This window comes from Erpetoichthys calabaricus, chromosome 3, assembly GCF_900747795.2.
Source record: "Erpetoichthys calabaricus chromosome 3, fErpCal1.3, whole genome shotgun sequence".
Classification (NCBI taxonomy): domain Eukaryota; kingdom Metazoa; phylum Chordata; class Cladistia; order Polypteriformes; family Polypteridae; genus Erpetoichthys; species Erpetoichthys calabaricus.
In genome coordinates this window covers 269,648,934-269,663,450 of record NC_041396.2, presented here as the reverse complement: position 1 = coordinate 269,663,450, position 14,517 = coordinate 269,648,934, and the positions used below count along the sequence as shown (strand labels likewise).

General features: G+C 38.3%; 1 protein-coding gene across 1 annotated transcript in view; it reads right to left on the bottom strand.

Annotated features, from left to right (window-relative positions):
- Positions 1-14,416, bottom strand: part of cntrob (centrobin, centrosomal BRCA2 interacting protein) — a 59,790-nt gene extending 45,374 nt beyond the window's left edge. Inside the window, exons 1-2 of the mRNA XM_051925123.1 lie at positions 14,291-14,416; positions 139-974 (exon numbers count right to left, since the gene is read on the bottom strand). Of these exons, the coding sequence (XP_051781083.1) occupies positions 139-912 (774 nt within the window). The 5' untranslated portion in view covers positions 913-974; positions 14,291-14,416. The remainder of the gene's footprint in view (positions 1-138; positions 975-14,290) is intronic.
- Positions 14,417-14,517: the final 101 nt, after the last annotated feature.

Sequence of the window (14,517 nt, the reverse complement as noted above, 5' to 3'; positions counted from 1 at the left end):
TGCTCAGTCACCTAATGCAGCTTGGGTAAGGTTTACCCTATGACCTTGAACTGTATTAAGTAAGTTTAAGAATGTTACACACACACACTTGTTTAATACCATGCAATGTGACAAGAAAAGCTTACTAAAACAAACTACCTTAGAGTTCATGGTACTGATTTCTATTCCAGTTTGTAAATTCCTTGTGATCTCTTGGGCAAGTGTTTCCATTTCACTGCTACCACCAGCCTGGTCATGGCTTGACTGAATAAGGTCTGATCTGGACATGTTGAAGTTATTAGAAAGAGCAGCTCCAGTGCTTCTTGGTGAAAGATAATGGCTAGAAGAAAAGATATCTGCAAAATTGTGCCTGCCAGCAGAATTTACTCTAGGGTCTGACTGGTCTCTACTGAGCTTTAATGCACATGGCATAGCATGTTCTACAGAAACTGGCTGGCAATCACTGTCACTTGAATCCAGTGCCAAGGGCTTCTGTTCAACCGAGCAAGGTGAGCATTTATCCTTAGGACTATAGTGATCTGACTCCAAAGGAGAATTAACTGAAGAGCCTAATGATGAATCAGTAGATCCAGTATTAAAGGTGACCTGTCTTTTGGCAGATTGCTCATTTCTTTTTCCAAACATTAGATTGTCATTGTCTTCACTTATGCCAGACCATGTTCTTCCCTCCACCTCTATACTGTTTCTTAAGGACATGTGCAAACGAGCGCTGACTTCATTAGAAGATCTAATAGTGGAGTAAGGACTTGAAGGCCAGGAATGAGTCAGAGGCTTCTGGTTAATGTCAATGGTCCCTTTTTGGTCACGTGTACGCCATCGAGGGGAATTAGGAGCAGAGCAAGGCTGGGATGAAGGCAATAGATCCACATCACTAAGAAGGTCTTCGCTTTGCAATGCCATATTCAACACCATTGAGCTTTTACTTTAAAGCCACAGAATCAACAGGGTACCATCACAAACTGAGTCATATAGATCTAGAAAAGAAAAATGTAAATAATTAGTACAGAGATTTACTGAATTATAACAAACTGTTTAAAATGAACTCTTAGAACATATATTTTCCACTTTATATTCTAAACAGACAATAAATCACTTCCTTCCATGTTTTCAGTATCTATTCTCAAATTATCCCACTTAACCTGAAATGAGCTACAATACTAAGAGAAATTAAGTAAAGCTTCTGAAAAGTGGGATATCTGGGATACTGTTTTATAAGGCAGAAAAAGTTAATATAGTTTACTCCTAAAATGTTTATTCAAATACAGAGCTGCAAGGAACTGGAGCCTAAAACAATAAAATCAAGTATAAGACAGAAATCAACCGTAGATAAAGAAACATCCATCCATCCATCCATTTTCTAACCCGCTGAATCCGAACACAGGGTCACGGGGGTCTGCTGGAGCCAATCCCAGCCAACACAGGGCACAAGGCAGGAAACAATCCAGGGCAGGGTGCCAACCCACCGCAGGACACACACAAACACACCCACACACCAAGCACACACTAGGGCCAATTTAGAATCGCCAATCCACCTAACCTGCATGTCTTTGGACTGTGGGAGGAAACCGGAGTGCCCGGAGGAAACCCACGCAGACACGGGGAGAACATGCAAACTCCATGCAGGGAGGACCCAAGAAGCGAACCCAGGTCCCCAGATCACCCAACTGCGAGGCAGCAGCGCTACCCACTGAGCCACCGTGCCGCCCTAAAGAAACATTAAAAAGAAAAAAAAAGTCTTTCCAATTTACAAGCGATTTTTTTAAATTCAGGTTGATTTATTGAAAATACACAGGCCTCTGCAATTCAAGCAAACTATGAAATAAACCCTGGTTCACACAAGAAACATAACAGAACCTTCTTTACCCACAAAGTGAAACAGATCAGCCCCAACACAATCTTCTTAAGAGAAAGTTAATTTCTTGCAATAAAGAATTGTTAAAATTACAACACAAAAGAAATGATACTTTTTATCCATTGTCTCACTCCACCAGACAAGTTAATTACAAACCTAATAAAATCCAAGTATTTTTAAACCTAGTAAATCAAATTCAAGGCCTGCCCACTGGCATCAGGCGTAAGGCAGGATCAAGCTTTGAATGGGGCGCTAACACATTCTAAGACTTACACACTCAGGGTCAATTAAGAGTTGCTAATTAACTTATCACACACATTTTAAAATATGGGAGGAAAACCCAAACAGAGTAGAGAAGAAAGCACAAGATTCACAAAAACATTCAAATGCATATAATTCAAAATGCTTTATTTGAAGTTTAAATTGTGGTGAAAAGTAGCATATTCATATTTCACTTAGGTTAAGTAATGCACAAATGCTATTGGTGGTACCATTAGACTTTGATATTCAGCTTTAGAACTGCTATAAAATGTTCTCACAGCCATCTTAAATTAGCACCAGGTACACCGAGCTACTGTTTATTATAATCAGATAGCAAGGTTTTCTCATTCAAATGGATTAATTTATGGCACTCCTAAGATTTAAAGAAATTAGCAATAATTTCACGCAAACAGAAAATGCAAAGAATGACCACAGTCCAGTGGAACCTCGGTTCACGAACGTCTCGGTACACATACAAATCGGTTTACAACCAAAAAGTTTGCCAAACTTTTGCCTCGGTTCACGACCACACACTCGGTTTACGAACAAGCCAGTTTCCCTTTCGGTTTGTACATGTTCAGACTCTCCCTGTGCATTTGCTGTGCAGCGAGCAAGAGAGAGAGAGAGCGTGACACACACAAACACACACACACTGAGGCAGCACGAGACACGCACACATAGGCAGCGCGAGAGAGAGAGAGACGCACACACACAGGCAGCGCGAGAGAGAGACGCACACACATAGGCAGAGCGAGAGAGAGAGAGACACACACACACAGGCAGCGCGAGAGAGAGAGCTGGACGCATAAGGTAGGAAGGCAGTTAAAGAATGCACTGGGCTTGATTTTGTTTTCGCTTCTGTTTACAGTAATCGGTTCGTAGCGTGCATTGTTGCAATGTTACTTTTCTTGGTGGTTTATTAAATTACGGATTTTTTCAAATGTTCATTTTTTTTTCCCTGTGCTTAAAACTCATTAAAAAAAAAAAAAAAGTGTTTTTAGCCAGCGGTTGGTAGCGCTATAGTGCGAACTATTGCAGTGTTAGTTTTCTCTGTTGTTCAAGGTTTTCTCAGTGTTATTCAATGTTTTTACATTTAGTTTACTATTATGCTGTGCATTCTATGGTTTAATTAACTATATTTGTGCTTAAAAACTTTAAAAAAATATACATTTACATACAGTTCGTATGGTCTGGTACGGATTAATTGTATTTACATACAATCCTATGGGAGAAATTGCTTCGGTTCACGACCAGAATTTTGGAACAAATTATGGTCGTGAACCGAGGTTCCACTGTATTGGCAATTGCAAAAGCAAATTCCATGACTAAAAAATGATCAAATGTAAGTGCAGTTGTCCTGATTTGGTAACACTATAACTTAATCACATGAATTTTAAGCAAGCCCAACAAATCTGAAGCATTCCCTGCCAATTCCCAGAAATTGTCATCTTTTGCGCAAGTGGGAAGGTAACTTTTTAAACGCGTTTCAAGGGAACAAAGGGTCAAGAGAAAGTATAGCAAGTAATATAAAATTTTCAAACCCACTTAATCTAAATCCATGCAAGAATTTCATTGTCCTCTGTACACATGAAAACAAGCCTATAATCCAATTCATGGCCATTGGGGGCCAATGCTGGAACCAGGTCATCATTTCTGCTGGAAATAAAGCTAGCAAGTGCATTTGACAGACTATCATATTTAGATAGCACCTGTGCTGAAACATTATTTTATTTAAGCACAGTTTAGAGTAATAATAGGAGCAACTAATAAATGCATTTAGAAGACAGATTGTCTGTTCTTTCCAAAGAAATACAGTGGCTCTAACTTTCACCTCAAAGCTAGCATGAATTTCTCAACTTACTCAGCTTCACAATACTAAAAGAACTACTGTTGAACAAGTTAAGTGTTAAGTGGGGTACTTAAGATATTGTTGTCTTGTCCTGTGCTTTACTTCCTGCCAGCATTGATTCCTCTTCAGGCATTTATGCACTGAGCTAGTGCTGTCGTGGAACACCACACAATGAATAAACAACCACTTTCTCAGATCTTCTGGTCAAATACTCCCACACAGAGAATAATTTTGCCTGATGTATTGGGGGGGACTTCTGCTGAATGTGGTGGAGGGGCTGGCACAATTAGTTTACACAAAAACAATATAAAGAGTTGTAGCATGTCGGTGCACAATATAGGGGGAGGGGCAGGGACAACAAGTACAACAATGCACTGACTAAATTTGTTAGTTAAGTAGTCGATTAAATCAATTAATCACGACAGCCCTAGATTAAATCTATTCTTAACCGCTTGTATTCTCAATACAGCAATAAACCTGTGAAGTTGACAAAAAGAGTTAATTACTAAGGGTTTTGATGCCATACACCAATAAATTACAGAACATCTTCAAAATTGGTTGTAATATCCATTTATTCTTTCTCCCACTCACATTCTCAAAACGTATTCCACAGGGATACTGTATATTGAAAAAAATCATTTTGATTATTTCATACTATTTTTATATAATTTTTTGGGTGGCGATTTTTAAAATGAAAACCATTTTTCTTCATAATGCAAGCATTTTTTCACAAAACACATTTTTTATTGTTTTCACAATACTTTAATGAAAATCTATTTAAATTTAATATTTTCTAATATTAAAAATCTATGTTTAATACAAAACATGTTTATTCGATAATATGGATAGAATATACCTGGAAATTGGAAATGATCCAGGTAAAGTTCTGCTACCACTGTTTCATATAAATCTTAATTTAATGAAGCAGTCTGTCAAATCCTTACCAAAAGATGATATCCGTTTTATGTATTTGTGCCAAAAAGTTCTAAGTTTTATTGGAGGTTAAATTGAAAGAGGCCACTTTTCGCAATATAATATTAGAAAAACGATTTCTGATGGAGAATTTATGGTGCAATGAACTGTGGGCAATAAGAGGCATGGAAATAATTCAAAGAAGTAATTTCTAGGAGTTTAGATAACAATAAAGACCCAAATTATAAATAAATTGCGAAAAATGTATTAGTTAAGTTTAAGGAATTACGTTGAAACATGAGTTTCAAAGTTTACTTTTTTGGATTCACGTGTGGAGTTTTTTCTCTGAAAATCTTGGATCAGTGAATGAAAAGCAGGGTAAAAGAGTTCACCAGGATATCAAGGACATGCAAAGAAGGTACCAGGGACATTGGAATGTCAGTATGATGGTGGACTACTGCCGAACGATTCATAAGGATGCACTTGAAAATCTGTACAAGCAACAGGCCACCAAACAAGAAAAACTATGACATGATAAAAACTAACCATTGTATATCCATATTACTAACCAAGAATGGTAAACCGGATGGCATGGACCCAGGTACACGGCGGTGGACGCAGGAGACGTACTGCGCAGGCGCCAATAGCGCGCGTCTCATAAACCGCCAGCGAAGTGTGATCCACCGCGCACGAAGGAGTCACCGCTCAAAAACGAAAGAGCTCATGACATGAATGAGAAATGAAGCAACAACGTGCCCATACCGACACGGACACACAAAAAAGAGGATTCAGCGCTGCAGCTCAGATTCAAACAGAAGAGGCTACGGAGGCCCCACAGGTCCAAAAAGATAGAACAGAAGGCGCAGGCGTCACCGCGATAATGTGAGTGGCACTACTGCGGAGTGAAGGCACAGGCGTCACCGCCATATTGTGAGTGTCACTACTGCGGAGTGAACTTAGGAATAATGTGCTGCTTGGGAGTGTACAAACCGCTGAACGCTTTACACAAAATTCAAACACAATACAGCTCAACGATACAAACACGAGCTCGCCTGGATACGATCAATGAACGCAGGTGCCTACAACGCGCGTCTGACACTGCGGAAGCAAAGCAGGCATGGGTTCAAAACGAACGACCTCGCCTGACGGATATACAAACACGAGCCCGCCTGGATAAACTCAATGAACGCAGGCGCCTACAACGCACGTCTGACATGCTGCGGGCAAAGCGGGCACGGCTCCAAAACGAATGAGCTCGACTAATGTATTTCAGGATACCCAACGCCGGGGGTAGGCGAGCAAAGCGAGCAGGGGGCGGAGCCCCCTTGTAAATACACTAAAATGCATTGTTTATAAATAGTAGACAGACTAAGTATTTTCATATTAACTTGATTTAGAACAATTATGGTTGTCAAAAGTATCAAAATCGATAGTTCGATATTTCAACATTTTAAAGTTACTTCATTACTCAATTTTCATGGTACTGATTGTATAGCTTGTATTACGAATGTACTTCCAGTTCTCTCTGGCTTTTGACAATTGACACTCGTAGGCTATCAATCTGCATGGCTGGAGTTGCAGCCCTGTTTCCACCCACACGCAAGTTTTAATAAGACGACAACTTCAGCAGCATTGGAGCCTTCACTGGCATGCTTAATTGACAACGAGAGCAGCCAGAGAGGCATCTGGAAATACATTGGCTTTGTGACAAATGGGGACAGAAAACAAGAATATACAAGGTAAACCTGTATGCAAGTTTTACTACTGCACAATACCAACTAAAGGGAGAAAATACACCTAATTTAATCTCAAAGTTGAAGGACTAACACTGTAGGACAGACTGACGTTATATATTTTTTTTGCTATGGCCAAAACACAGACCCTGGTTTAAAAGCCAAAGCCAGATACTGTTATTAGCAGCTACAAAGTCTCAATCTCCATGGCAGGGTGCCTTTCTATAATGCAGCTTTTGCGATTTATATGAAAAGATAAAGAAGGACAAACAAACTGTAATTGCCTTTACTACACTACTGGCATGTTGACTTATCTTGCTTAAAAGGAAGAATCCTAACTCACCTATTCTAAGTCAGTGGGTAACTGATGTTATATACTATTTGAAACTGGAAAAAATCAAATTCGCACTTAGAGGATCTGTACAAAACCTTTTCAAAACCTTGCAGAATCTAATAAATAACATTTTAGAATAAGAATTTAAATTGAGGAAGCAGGTTCTCGCCCCTCTTTTACTCCATTTATCTTTGTTCATTTATTAATTTATCTATTTACTTATTTTTTTACTAGCATAAAGTTTTACACTGCTGGCCTAGCTGCCTTTCTCAGGAGTGGGGGTTGATTTGTTTCAAACCATTTTTTTTTTTGTAAAACTTGAGTTATTTGTATGGAATTTTATTTGATTTTAATAAAATCAATAAAATTATAAAAAAAAAAAAAAAAAAGATCAATTCCAGACCTTGCAACATTGCAGGGACATCTCTTGAAAGTACGAGCTGGGCATCCAATTTCAAACATAAGCCCATGACTCAAAGATGCGTAATATTGAAGAACACAACTTTGCAACAATGGTCAACAAATTGTATTTTTTTAAATGACATTAAAGGCTTTCTATTCTGCTCTTTCCTTTAAAATCCCTTGTAAGACTCTCACTTATTGTTCTTCTCATCAAGCTATAGCTCATCCTGGTCATTACTTTAGTTGTTCATACCCAGAACCCATAACTTAGAGGATGTGGCTGCAACAGAGGTTGAAGCAATCCCTTTTCTCCAAAGGGCAACTGTACTGGACTGGAAGGGAGGAATACTTATTTGTATTGGAGTTGGACAAGGTTATCATTAGTCCAAACTTGCTGAGGAATAGCAAGTACACAAGCAAGAGAAAGACCTATGTGAAAGCCACACATTTGCCTTGCTAACAAGGGGAGAGAACTGATCACCAGCTGACGTAACTTTGCTAGCAACTGAGGACACTGCTTACACCAGAACAATAAGTTCAGCCTCTTCAATTACAAGAACTATTAAATTAAAAACTTAGTAGTTGGGCAAAAGCCAGATAGATAGATAGAACCGCAACAGAGAAAGTAAATGTTAATGTAGACTTTTGCTGATCTATGAAATGTGTTCATAAATTGAATAGAACTTTCAATTTCTGGCATCCTGGTCGGAAAGCGAAACAATAATCCCTTGCCTTTCCTACAATATGCGAGTCAATACAAAGAATTTTGAGAAGTACCCGATTTCTAAATTTTAAACATTAGTAAATGCAAATCTGTAAACTGTTGATTTTGAAGTAGCATATGGCATTTACTAGTGGTGCTACTCCTCTGTGTGCCCATATATTTCCAAGCTGTGCTTCAGCCCATGTATTTACTATGTCAGGGCTTAACTGCAACCCAACAAAACCACGTCTCAGTCTTTCATTCAAATAAAATGTGGAAGTTACAAAGACACTGTAGTTTATTTACACAAAATTGCAAAGTGCACTGCCTGCATTTATGCAAAGCCTTTAAGTATATTAGTGGTCCATTTGTGTGTGTTACGTTTCTGACCAATTGTTTACAAAAGAACACATTGATGTCCTTTTTTACTTGAATATTTATTTTTAAAAATATTTTTATGTACAATGTTTACAAAAGTTTTCCATTCTTATTCAATCGACTTTTAATGACATTTGTAACATTTTACTGTTCTACCTCATATTTGTTTTCATCAATGTCAAAAGGTTTTTACTTTTTATTGTTTACTGAACTTTACTCTTACTTTTTACAAAGGATTGAACTACTTTAATTATTTTCATTTAATATCTAAAATTATTATTTGTTTCCATCAATTTAAGAATGTTAATGCATAGAAAACTGAAACATATTGAAATACACTTTCTGTTTAGTTATATCATTTAATTTATTGGGTATCAAACATTGTATCAATTTCAATACTTTTCTCAGTATAGTATCAAAGTTGGTATTGTGAAAACTCAAAGAACAATATTGTATATATAATACATTTGGTAATTTGTTACTTATTTTTTCAATTTTGTACTTAAATATGATGTGATAGAAAAATTTATATTTTTTTTTGTTGTGGTCATAAATGTAAATAAAAACAACTTCACCAGGGCCTAGCATATACATCTTCAAGGACATGGGATGAAAACCAGCATTCCAAACGGAAAGCCAATTAAATACACATGGAGAATGTCCAAACTGCACATGGGCTGTGACAAAAAACACCCTATTGTGTTAAAAAAACAACTTTTTTCCATCTCTGTAACATATCCTGTGTTTCCTCTCCTATTCCGATGCTGAGAAACTTGTTCATGCTTTTATTAAATCTCGCTTTGACTAATGCAACTCTACTGACAGGTGCTCGTCTAATCTTTTACAAAGCTCCAACTAATTCAAAACTGTGCTGCAAGATTCCTTACACAGGCACTCAGCAGCAAGCAAATCACACCAACTCTGCTCCGTTTCTGTGTGTCTTACAGGACTTAATATAAAAATATATTACTAACCTACAAAGCTTTAAAAAGGCATTGCACTGGAGTACATCAGTAACCTCCTCCACCTTTAAGCATCATGTTTGCCTATGGAGATCCATTCTGTCAGTCTTGTTGTGCCCCAAACTAACCTTTGCTCTGTGGATAACTTCAGCCTTCGGCACAGCCTCTCTAAATTAATGAGATCAGCCGACTCAATTCTTTAAAAAAAATAGTTTAAAAAAAAAAAACAAAAACACTTTTGTTCAGGGATGCCTTTAACTTCTTCTAGGCCTTTTTTTCAGTTTATCCTCTCCGTCCAGTTGCTCTGTATGACTTGCAACTGTATTACAAATAATGACATTTGTGCAGATTTCTTTGAGTATTTTGTATATTTATTCTGATTTATTTTCCCTTATTCTAATTCAACGCTTTGTATTTTCTGCATTCATTTAGAGGCTCATGCAGATATTGTTTGTTTCCAATGTTGTATATTCCCTGTTGTTCATTTTGAATTTTTGTGATTTGCGTTGCGCATGAGAAAGGATCTATATAAGCATTATATATGTATTATTATCATTATTCATTTTATGAGAGAGGACATGCAGGTGATGGGTGTAACAAAACAAGATGCAGAGGACAGAAAGATATGGAAGAAGGTGATCCGCTGTGGCAACCATAGACATATACAGTGGTGTGAAAAACTATTTGCCCCCTTCCTGATTTCTTATTCTTTTGCATGTTTGTCACACAAAATGTTTCTGATCATCAAACACATTTAACCATTAGTCAAATATAACACAAGTAAACACAAAATGCAGTTTTTAAATGATGGCTTTTATTATTTAGGGAGAAAAAAAATCCAAACCTACATGGCCCTGTGTGAAAAAGTAATTGCCCCCTTGTTAAAAAATAACCTAACTGTGGTGTATCACACCTGAGTTCAATTTCTGTAGCCACCCCCAGGCCTGATTACTGCCACACCTGTTTCAATCAAGAAATCACTTAAATAGGAGCTGCCTCTACACAGAGAAGTAGACCAAAAGCACCTCAAAAGCTAGACATCATGCCAAGATCCAAAGAAATTCAGGAACAAATGAGAACAGAAGTAATTGAGATCTATCAGTCTGGTAAAGGTTATAAAGCCATTTCTAAAGCTTTGGGACTCCAGCGAACCACAGTGAGAGCCATTATCCACAAATGGCAAAAACATGGAACAGTGGTGAACCTTCCCAGGAGTGGCCAGCCGACCAAAATTACCCCAAGAGCGCAGAGACGACTCATCCGAGAGGTCACAAAAGACCCCAGGACAACGTCTAAAGAACTGCAGGCCTCACTTGCCTCAATTAAGGTCAGTGTTCACGACTCCACCATAAGAAAGAGACTGGGCAAAAACGGCCTGCATGGCAGATTTCCAAGACACAAACCACTGTTAAGCAAAAAGAACATTAGGGCTCGTCTCAATTTTGCTAAGAAACATCTCAATGATTGCCAAGACTTTTGGGAAAATACCTTGTGGACTGATGAGACAAAAGTTGAACTTTTTGGAAGGCAATTGTCCCGTTACATCTGGCGTAAAAGGAACACAGCATTTCAGAAAAAGAATATCATACCAACAGTAAAATATGGTGGTGGTAGTGTGATGGTCTGGGGTTGTTTTGCTGCTTCAGGACCTGGAAGGCTTGCTGTGATAGATGGAACCATGAATTCTACTGTCTACCAAAAAATCCTGAAGGAGAATGTCCGGCCATCTGTTCGTCAACTCAAGCTGAAGCGATCTTGGGTGCTGCAACAGGACAATGACCCAAAACACACCAACAAATCCACCTCTGAATGGCTGAAGAAAAACAAAATGAAGACTTTGGAGTGACCTAGTCAAAGTCCTGACCTGAATCCAATTGAGATGCTATGGCATGACCTTAAAAAGGCGGTTCATGCTAGAAAACCCTCAAATAAAGCTGAATTACAACAATTTTGCAAAGATGAGTGGGCCAAAATTCCTCCAGAGCGCTGTAACAGACTCATTGCAAGTTATCGCAAACGCTTGATTGCAGTTATTGCTGCTAAGGGTGGCCCAACCAGTTATTAGGTTCAGGGGGCAATTACTTTTTCACACAGGGCCATGTAGGTTTGGATTTTTTTTTCTCCCTAAATAATAAAAACCACCATTTACAAACTGCATTTTGTGTTTACTTGTGTTATATTTGACTAATGGTTAAATGTGTTTGATGATCAGAAACATTTTGTGTGACAAACATGCAAAAGAATAAGAAATCAGGAAGGGGGCAAATAGTTTTTCACACCACTGTATACTGTAGATAGACGCTGCATTCACTGTGTTGCCCAGTCGACACGATACGTCAGTGTGTACGCCATATTGTGAGTGGCAAAACTACCATTTAAACTAATACAGGTAAATGTGGAAACCGGGTTTTCTGATGAAAAAACAATAACATTTAAAACAGTATCGTTTACATACAACAGATTTTGGCGAATCGTTTAAATGCAATTATTTATATCCATTTATACACTAATAATGGCAATTATTAAATAATAATAACTGTTATTATTAAATAATTCCTCCTATATAAGTAACATTTCTCGGACTGCCTTCTTCCATCTCCGAAAAATTTCTAGACTTTGTTCTGTTCTTATGCAACACAGTACTGAAGTATTGGTTAATGCCCTAGTCACCTCACGTATAGATTACTGTAATGCTATTTAATCTGGCATCCAACAAAAACTTATCCATCGCTTACAACTTTCTCAAAATTCTGCTGCCAGGATAATAACCTGCTGTTCTAAATCCACTGAACATATTACACCTATTCTCTCTCAACTTCACTGGCTCCCTGTTAACTACAGAATACAATACAAAATACTGGTCTTAACATTTAAAGCTCTCCACAACCTTACTGATCTCCAACAGACTTACACTCCTCTCCCTCACTCAGATCTTCATCTGCAGCTCGACCTTCTGTACCGAACATCAAACTCTGTTCTATGGGAGCTTGAGCGTCTCTCATAGTGCTCCTCAACTCGGGAATTCTCTTCCCTCTCATATACGTCAGCTCGATTCAATAACACAGATACTGTACTGGCATCATATGATCAAAGCTACCACTTGCTCACATTAAAAAAACAAAGGAGGTTTGAGGATTCCTTCTGAGGGTACAGTCAAGGTGGTCAAAGTAGCTGAGCGTGTTATCCCACAGTCGACATTAGGTGTCAGTGTATCTTTGATCAATCAGTTTGTTTGGGCTGAGATTGGTTCAGATGATGTGTTTTTTCTCAAGGAGCACATTGAGGAAACACAGTTTGAAATTGACAACCATCATTTTATGCTCATGTCTTTAGTTGTGTCTGTCTTCCACAAACTAAGGCTGCACCATATTGCCAGACTGAATACTCTCAAATTACACAGTGGCAACACATGGAAAAAGCTATGTAAGACAGTTCTACTTCATGGATTTTATATCCTATCCTGTATATATTTAAGTAACCACATTGTTTGTGTGTGTGTGTGTGTGTGTGTGTGTGTGTGTGTGTGTGTGAGAGAGAGAGAGAGAGAGAGAGAGAGCGAGATTGAGAGAAGAATGAGTGAAATGTTTTCAGAAATTATTAAGCCAATTTCTATACAATAAAATTGTTTATTTTTGAAATTGAGTATCATTTCTCTGTTAAAAGAAAGACAAACAAAGATAACTGACAGTAACAGTGCAAAATTCACAATTGGTACGCCAGTTTGAAAAGACAAGTTTTGAGGGCAGTTTTAAACTGTTTATTGAATCGGGCTGACGTATATGAGAGGGAAGAGAACTCCCGAGTTGAGGAGCACTATGGAAGACGCTCGAGCTCCCATAGAACAGAGTTTGATGTGCGGTACAGAAAGTAGAGCTGCAGATGAGGATCTGAGCGAGCAAGAGGGAGTGTAAGTCTGTTGGAGATCAGTGAGGTTGTGGAGAGCTTTAAATGTTAAGACCAGTATTTTGTATTGTATTCTGTAGTTAACAGGGAGCCAGTGAAGTTGAGAGAGAATAGGTGTAATATGTTCAGTGGATTTAGAACAGCAGGTTATTATCCTGGCAGCAGAATTTTGAAGAAGTTGTAAGCGATGGATAAGTTTTTGTGGGATGCCAGATAGAATAGCATTACAGTAATCTATACGTGAGGTGACTCGGGCATTAACCAATACTTCAGTACTGTGTTGCATAAGAACAGAACAAAGTCTAGAAATTTATCGGAGATGGAAGAAGGCAGTCCGAGAAATGTTACTTATATGGGAGGAATTATTTAATAAATGTCATTATTAGTGTATACATTGATATAAACAATTGCATTTAAACGATTCGCCAAAATCTGTTGTATGTAAATGATACTGTTTTAAACGTTATTGTTTTTTCATCAGAAAACCCGGTTTCTACATTTACCTGTATTAGTTTAAATGGCACTTTTGACACTCGCAATATGGCGTACGCACTGACGTATCGTGTCGACTGGGAAACACAGTGAATGCGGCGTCTATCTATATATGTCTATGGTTCGTATAGTCTCTCAAAGGGGCTTTCGCCCGGCTACCTCCCACATACCTAAAATCTACACATTACGTCAACTGGCTACTCTAAACTTCACTGGCTTTGTTGAGTGTGGCGTCCCGTCCTGAACTCCATCCTGCTTCGGGAGGTGGTTCTAAAAAGGAAGATTTTCCGTTCTTAATGTAGCAATGAAGAACACGTTGCTCTATCTTTAAAAACAGATGAGGAAGCAGCCGTCGTTTAACTCTCCACTGTCTTTTTGAACGAGCATTTCGGACAATACGATGTAAATATGGCCTCGTGCAGTATAACAACATTTACAGTGTTTTACTACTAGAGCTCGTAAGCTTAACGGTTAACCTTTAGCTGGGTGACACACACAGTGAATCTTACCTGCTTTTCTGCGATGCCACGAAGGAGATGGGTAACAGCCTCCTCCTCCACACCCACTTCAGAAAAAGTCGTCGAAAGTAACGCCTTTTAACTGTCCTGTTGAACAAGGTCTACGCTACACTTTCCGCTGATTATAGTAGAAGTCACCAATTTCTCCGTTCTTGTTCGAAACCACAAGTTATAAAGGAAAACGTGTTCACCCGTGAGTGGCACATACGGACTCCTGC